Raw genomic sequence first — 8,044 nt, 5'->3', positions numbered from 1 at the left:
TCTCAAGCACACAAACACAGTTCATATAACAGGTGAACTTACTTTTGCAGAGATCTCCAGTTCTGCCAAGATTCTCCTTTCACAGGCACATAACCTGCAATGCCTTTTGCCTGGCTGCACACAGCCAACAGTTCCTGACGTGAATTCACTGTGGAGCAAGGACCCGGATTTCACCGTCTTGTGCCCGCTGAGTCCACCACTTGTAATATTGGGGGTGTTTAGCTCAAGTGGGATATGCGATTTTAAGCGATTCACGCCAGTCCGGAACTATGTTTAAGGGCTCGTTGGCCCACTTTTATTGAAAAGGCAAAAAATAAACAAAATCCAAACATAGGTTTCCCACGCAGGGGGTTTTCACTGTCCACACAGAACTGTACCTTCAGCCTCCTGGCTTATACGTGCCAAAGAAAATACCAAGCCATCTGGCTCTTGTCAGCAGTAGCACAACTGCTCAGGCTCCAGCATGGAGCTCTCCTGACTCCTGTCAGCAACCTTAGACTCAGGTCACTGGGGTTTCACAGTGCAGCCTGCACTCTCCAGCTTCTCTAGCCACTTCACAGTGCACACCTGCACTCTCTGAGTTCTCCCTTGCAAGCCTGGACTCCTGGGGAGGGTGGAGCCCAGAATACTGGTCCTGAGTCTCCTATCAGGCCCACACACACCTGCACAATCAGTGTGCTGATCAGCTCTAAAGCCTGAACCCATGACTATGGTATACCAGAATACACCCTGACCGCTAAGACCCTTTTACAGTTAATACCCCCACATTAACCCTTAATAAATAATGAGACCACCACTTAATGTTGGAGTAAAAACTGGCCGTAGCAGCCTCCTTTATTTTAAATACTCTTTAAATAATAAATAACCAATAACATAACAACAAACACGTAAAATTCCTGAGATAATACCTCTCCTAAATGGTGTTGGACTTTGCAGGACCCACTAACCACTAAACTTATTCACACTTTAACTTTTTAACCTTGTAACTCTTTATTTGGCACTGCGGTGTCCTAACCTCTGGTCATAGGCCTCAAGCCGAAACTGGCTCAAAGACGACCGTTGACCGCAGTGCCCCCAATTCACCAATCTTCCAGCTACATTAGTAGACTGGGAACTAGAAACCCCTTCAGAAACCATCCACCACTGGGTACTGGTGTCCATCTTTGGGGTAATATCTTCTCCTGCAAAGTCCGAAAAACACCCGCCACCAGCACCCGAAGGTAACACCTTACCTTCGGGCGCACCTCCACACCCTCATTGCTTGTTGTACCCCCTCCTCTAGGCGCAAAGCCCACATGTCAATCCCCACGTCCGTGAGGTGAACACCATCACTCCTGAGGTAACGCCAAGGGTCAACCTCCAATTCCGGGTGCCGAACCACCAGCCCCCCGTTCCTTAGCACAAAACGCCCCACATTCCTGTTGAGCTTCCTGCGCGCACGATTCACCGCGTCTACCGACCTCGCCATCCTCCACGATGTCCTAGCCACCATGTCCGACCACACCACTACCGTCTCCGGGAAAGACAACCGGAGCCGCTGAAAGTCGAATTTAATATCCCGCGCTATCTCCAGCATAGATCTCACCCCAAGATCATTGCCCCCAGCATGAATCACTAGCACATCCGGAGGTCTGTCCAAACGTGCCCATTTGTGAACCTCCGGCACAACTCTGCTCCATAACATCCCGGGTACCCCCAACCACCGTACCCTCGCCTCCTGTCTCGAAATCCCCAGTTGCCGACCGGTCGGGCGCGCCTCCGCCCGTTTTTCCCCCCGAACCACGTAAGAGTGGCCCAAAATCCAGACCAACAAAGGTCCAGTACCTGAAAGACAGTAAGCAACAACAAATAACTAACACATCCCCCAATACAGCGACACCCACGTTTCAAAACAGTCATCTAACTCATTTCCCCTTATCCCAACAACAACTCCCAAACTCTCACCGCAAATTTGCCACCAGCTGCGGCCTAACATATGAACGAAACCTCCTCGATTCCCACCTTCCTATCCTCTTTATTGCGTCCTCCCCTAGTCCATTCCTTGCCGCCTCCGTAGCAGCCCCAATCCTAAATGAATGAGCCGAGAACTCCCTTGCAACCAGGCCCAATTCCCCCAGACACTTCCTAAACACCGCCACAAACTGATATCTCGACAGCGGGGCCCCATTTTCGTGTACCAAAAAGGTGCCCCCAACCGCCGGACGGATGTCCAGATATTTCCGGACCAGCCCCACTGGGCAAAGTTCCGATCCCTCGATCGGGAACACCTGGACTGCTCTGCCCTTGCCACTCTGGTCCGTTTTGGACCTTCTGAGCCACAACGTGACCCCCTCCGGGGCCCAACTAACGTCCGATGCCCCCATGCCCCCTTGGACGATTCTCGACGGGCTCACCAACTCGCCTATCCTAAAAGCCCCGAAAAATGCCAGCGCAAATGCCGCGCGAAACAATGTAACTTCAAAAACGGACGAACCCACAGTGCCCATCCTATCCATCAACCCTTTTAAAACGTCGAAAGACACAGGGCGGCGCGTATCCAGCCGCCGCCCTTGCTTCCTGTACCCTTTCAGAGCCTGGCGCACCCAGAAATCCTTTGTAAAATCTGGCAACCCCTGCCACTTGAATAAAAACGCCAAACCGGCCAACTTCTTATCCAATACCGACTGAGACACTCCTGCCTCGATATTCCTGGACAAAAAATACCACACCAACGTCCTCACCTCTGGTCCCGAGAGGTGCACCTCAGATTCCATTACCAAGCTACTCCATTCTACCCATACTTTTTCATAGGCCGCCCAAGTACCCGCACTCACCGATTTTTTAATCCAGGTGGAGATGATTCCAATGGAATCTGCCACAGCCACTCCGGACAGGGGACCCCTCGCTCCTCTGCTTCCGGCACCAACTCCCGGAACCTGTCCCACTGGAACCGAGACAAAGCATCAGCCACGACATTTTCAACCCCCGGTAAATGCACCGCATAAACAAACACATTCAGCTGCAGACACCGCAGTACCAAGTGTCTCAGGAGCCGAATCACTGGGGGAGAGGACGCGGTCACGCGATTTATCACCTGCACGACCCCCAGGTTATCCCCATGGAAGCGCACCTTCCGATCCCGGAAAGACGTGCCCCACAACTCAACCGCCAGCACCACTGGAAACAGCTCCAACAGCACCAAGTTTTTCGTAAAACCCGCAGCCAGCCAGGACTGAGGCCAGGGGCCCGCACTCCACTGTCCTTGAAAAAAGGCCCCAAAGCCTGATCCCCCGGCCGCGTCTGTGTACAGCTCTAGGTCAAAATTGCTGACCGGGCCAGACATCCACAAGGCCCTACCGTTAAAGGCCTCTAAAAAAGAGTGCCAGACCCACAGGTCCTCCCTGTGCTCCTTCACCAGCCTTACATAGTGGTTAGGCAAACTAACCCCTGCCGTGCTGGCCGACAGACGCCGACAAAAAATTCTCCCCATCGGGAGGATCCTGCAGGCAAAGTTAAGCTTCCCCAAGAGCGACTGCAGCGCTCTCAGTTGTACCTTACGCATGCCAATCATCCCCCTGACCTCCGCCTTGAGGCCTTCCAACTTGTCCGCCGGCAGCCTGCATTCCATAGCCTCGGAATCGATAACTATGCCCAAGAACTGAATGACCGACCTAGGCCCCTCCGTTTTGTCGGGCGCCAGTGGCACCCCAAAACGCTCAGCTATGTGCTCCAGCGTGGCCAACAGAACCGCGCAAACCTTTGACCCCGCCGGTCCAATGCAGAGAAAGTCATCCAGATAATGGATAACCGAATCCACCCCCGCCACGTCTCGTACCACCCACTCCAAGAAAGAACTGAACTGTTCGAATAATGCGCAGGACACTGAGCAACCCATGGGCAGGCACTTGTCCACATAGAATTTGCCCTCCCAGTGACACCCCAACAACCGAAAGCTGTCCGGGTGCACCGGCAACAGCCGGAAAGCCGCCTCGATGTCCGACTTGGCCATCAACGCCCCCCGGCCGTACCGCCTAACCCAACTCACCGCCGTGTCGAACGAAGTGTAGCACACTGAACAATCCTCCGCATTAATCGCGTCGTTCACCGACCCCCCTTTTGGGAAGGAGAGGTGGTGTATGAGCCTGAACTTGTTTGGTTCTTTCTTCGGTACCACCCCCAACGGTGAAACCACCAGGCCTGCTAACGGAGGGGACTCAAACGGGCCACCCATTCGGCCCAGCCCGACCTCCTTACGGAGCTTCTCGGAAACCACTTCCGAGTGTTGCCTAGCTGAACGTAAATTTTCGGACATTGGCGGAATCACGGTCAAATTAGCAGGGATACGAAAACCAACTGTAAACCCCTCCTCCAGGAGCTGGGCAGCCGCCCTGTCCGGATACCTACCGAGAAACGGCAGCATCCTTTTCACCATCACCGGCGTGCTCCCTCTTGCCTGAAGGATCTCCGGAACGGCCCTTGCCCTGCTTGAAGCAGCGGGAAGAGGGGTGATTACCCCCACACCCGGAGCACTCATGCTTGTACCGGCACGACCCTCCGAATTTGCAGTTTCCCTCGTTGAACTGCCAACAAACCCCCTTTTTCTTTCCGGCCGACTGTCCCAGGGAAGAGGCCCCGCCGGCCCCCCCCTGAAAAAACGGCGCCGACGTCCTCGGAGCCGTCATAAGCCGCATCCAAAGGCTAATGTCCTTCGCGTTCCACCGAATGTCCGGCCTAATCGCCCGACGTTGCCTAAATTGCTCGTCATAACGAAGCCAACCCGTGCCCCCATAACAACGATAGGCCTCGCTAATCGCCTCCTGGTAGCTGAAGAGCGCCGAACAGTGTTCGGGGTTCTTCTCGCCAATCACGCTGGCCAAAATAGAATAAGCCTGCGACCAATTCGCAAACGTGCGAGGTATGAGCCGATACCTCCGCTTTTCCTCGTCCTCCTTTTTGGAGTCCTCGGGCTTCACCCTATCCAAGTTGAATTTCTCCAACGGTAACAAAGCGAATATCTCCACATATTCGCTCTTCCAGATTTTTTCCCGAACCTCTTGTTTCAAATGTGCCCCCAGCGGCGCATCATAACAAGTATACACTTGCCCCTTTGCTTCATCCGCTAACCGCACCAAATCCCGCTTCTTGCCTGCGGCCCCTGCCGGCTCGGCAGTCCCTGCCGTCTGTGCCGCCGGTCCTGACCCCAAGCCACCCCCATTCGCCTCCTTCTCAGTCACCACTACCGCCGTTGGGGCAGCTGCCGCAGCCGCCGCAGCCCCCCCTCCCGGCCCCCAAGCCGCGGTCGGGCCCGCGGGGGGTCTGTCCCCCCCTTTAAGCTGGCTAACCAACGCCTCTAGCCCCGACCAAAATCTCTGCAACCCCGCATCCACCCCAGGATTCCCCACCTGTGCGTCCGTAACCTGGGAAGATGTCGCACTGCCCCCAGCCACCGCGGGCACCACCAACCTATCCCGGGCCCCCCCCACCCGGCCCCCCACAACCACATCATCACAACGTAAATTTGAAACATATGTGGAAAAGGACTTACCGGGCTGCGTGGAAGCAATCCCATCAGCCGATCGTCTGGAATCCCTCGCTGTAGGCACCGTCCTGGGCACGACCTCCTCCTCCGAACCGGACAGCTCCCCATCCGACTGGTCCTCGCACAGCCCCTCTTCCCCCGATGATGACCCCCCGGGCAGCTCGGTCCCGGCGGCCGAAGGCCCAGGGCCGGATTCGCTCTCCCTGCGGGCCCTGGACCCGTGAGCGGATTTTGCCGGCGCTTTCCTGCCAGGCGTAACTCTGCTGCGGTCTTCCTGCAAGTGGCCAGCCGTAGCAGCTGAGGGGCTAGCCACCGTAATCTGGGATCCCTCTCGCCGAGGCCTGCTGACCGGGCCCGTCTCCACCTGCTCCACACGTCGGGCGGGCACGGCCGCCGTACCTGAGCCCCCCGGCCGTCCCCCCCTCTGTCCTTGGGTGCTCCTGGTCCCCCCTGCCGGGCCCTCAATGACCCCCGTAGCCGGCGCCGCCGCACGCTTTGCGGGGGGGCCCGATGGGGCCCTGTTCCTGCCGCCTTCCGACCGCTGCTGACCAGGGGATGGGCTGGGTGAATATCTGCGGGGGGGGCGCGACGAGCGCGACCGCGCGGTCCCCCGGCCGGTGTGACTGGGCCCCGATAGCGCTGCTTCCCCACCGCTCTGAATAATGTCCTGGCCCGTGTGGTTAGGCCCCGACGGCGCCGCGCCGCTTGCTGCCCCGTTCTGAGGGAGAAGTGTCCCCAGCTGACGCTGCAGCCAGTCCTCCCCCCGCACCGCCGCCTCAGCCCTAAGCTGTGCAAACAGGGCTTCAATCCCTGCCATCTCGCCGCCCCTACCTGTGTCCCAACGCTTGCTGTGCAGAAAAATCCCAGTTGCAGGCTGTACAGACCATGCAGCTTTGCTCCCTGTGCAGAAAAACCCAGTTGCAGGCTGTACAGACCATGCAGCTTTGCTCCCTGTGCAGAAAATCCCAGCTGCAGGCTGTACAGACCATGCAACTTTGCTCCCCCACGCCTGTCTGCCCGGGAAACTGGCTGGTGAGAGATATGTGTAAACTCCCCTCCCACAGCTCCTGCTCCTCCTTCCCCCCCAGCTACCAGGGTTCTGTTAACCCTGTCATGGCCGGCCCTACGCTGACTTGCAGTTGGGCTCCGTGCCTCACTGGACTGGGGATTTTATTAACAATTGAGGAAACTGGAATGCCAGTTTCCTCTGTAAACTGCAAGCTCCCTGGAGCCCCTCAACCAGTCCAGTTGAAAACCCTGGGTCACCACACCCCTGGGGTACCACACTACTACACCCCATAGGGTATAGCGGGAGGGGGAGGCTTACGATCTCCTCCCCACCGCTCGTTGATATCAATTTAGAGTAGGGAAGGGGTGGTTTCTTTATTTCTTTTTTTTTAGGGGGGGCTTTTTGTTTTTGTTTTTTTTTTTTGTTTTTTGTTTTTCTTTTCTCTCTTTTTTTTCTTCCTCTTCTCCCTCGTCCCCCCAGTGGACCCCCTGGTTTTGACTTGATCCGATTCCGTGGGTATCTTACTGACTAGGAGATGGATCCCCTGGTAGTGATATCAATCAATGCTAAGGGTTTAAATATACCCGAAAAAAGGAAGATTCTGGTACAGGACTTGAAAAAAAGGGGAAGTAATATTGCTTTGATACAAGAGACCCATTTTAAAACGGGAGGGCCGTCCTGCCTTACAAGTAGATCGTTTCCATGGGTGTATCACGCGACGAACCCAGAGGCCAAAAGAGGGGGAGTTTCTATTTTAATCTCAAAAAACACCCCATGGTTATTCACAGAATCACTGGTGGACCCAGGGGGCAGTATCTAGCGTTGAAAGGGACTATAGCAGGTATGGTAATAACTTTGGCCACCTTTTACTCCCCCAATATACAACAAGACAGTTTCTTGAGAAAGTTCTTGGATGATCTGGCAGGTTTTCAGAAAGGTCAGTTGTTGATGGGAGGAGACCTGAATATGCCACTAGACCCAAAGGTAGATACATCATCTGGTGGATCATCAGTTACGGGGGGTACTAGGAAACGAACTCAACATATGCTACAACAGGCGAGATTAATAGATATATGGAGACTGATGCACCCTGGGGAATGAGACTACTCCTACTACTCTATCCCACATAAGAGTTATTCGCGCATAGATTACTATTTTATTCCACATAATCAGTTACACTCTGTAAAAGAGGTTGGAATAGGAGAGATTACGTGGACAGATCACGCCCCAATCTTCTTGAGGTATGCGTTAGCAGACTCCTGGCCCCCGGGGCCTGGACCATGGAGACTGAATGAAAGTTTATTGCAGGTGGAGCCTATTTTAGAGGAGGTACGGAGGGAAATAAAGTGGTATTTTGAGTCTAATGAGACTCCAGATTGTAATCTGGGAGTGGTTTGGAAGGCCCACAAGGCGGTAATAAGGGGGGTCCTGATGAAGCACGGGGCAAGGATCAAGAGGGAAAGGGAACTAAAGGTAACAACCTTAATGACAGAAATTGTAGATCTGGAAACAAGACA

General features: G+C 54.8%; 1 protein-coding gene across 1 annotated transcript; it reads right to left on the bottom strand.

The window, feature by feature from the left end:
- Nucleotides 1-1,140: 1,140 nt before the first annotated feature.
- Nucleotides 1,141-6,669, bottom strand: LOC120927147 (mucin-1-like). Its single transcript, XM_040337619.1, has 2 exons — nucleotides 5,525-6,669; nucleotides 1,141-1,824 (listed from the first exon to the last, which is right to left on the bottom strand). Exons 1-2 carry the CDS (start codon nucleotides 6,333-6,335, stop codon nucleotides 1,229-1,231), a joined length of 1,407 nt encoding a protein of 468 aa, XP_040193553.1. The 5' UTR covers nucleotides 6,336-6,669; the 3' UTR covers nucleotides 1,141-1,228.
- Between the last annotated feature and the right edge of the window lie 1,375 nt (nucleotides 6,670-8,044).

This window comes from Rana temporaria, chromosome 2 (genome assembly GCF_905171775.1).
Source record: "Rana temporaria chromosome 2, aRanTem1.1, whole genome shotgun sequence".
NCBI lineage: Eukaryota > Metazoa > Chordata > Amphibia > Anura > Ranidae > Rana > Rana temporaria.
The sequence above is the reverse complement of the archived record's forward strand: the minus strand, read 5'-3'. Positions and strand labels throughout refer to the sequence as shown.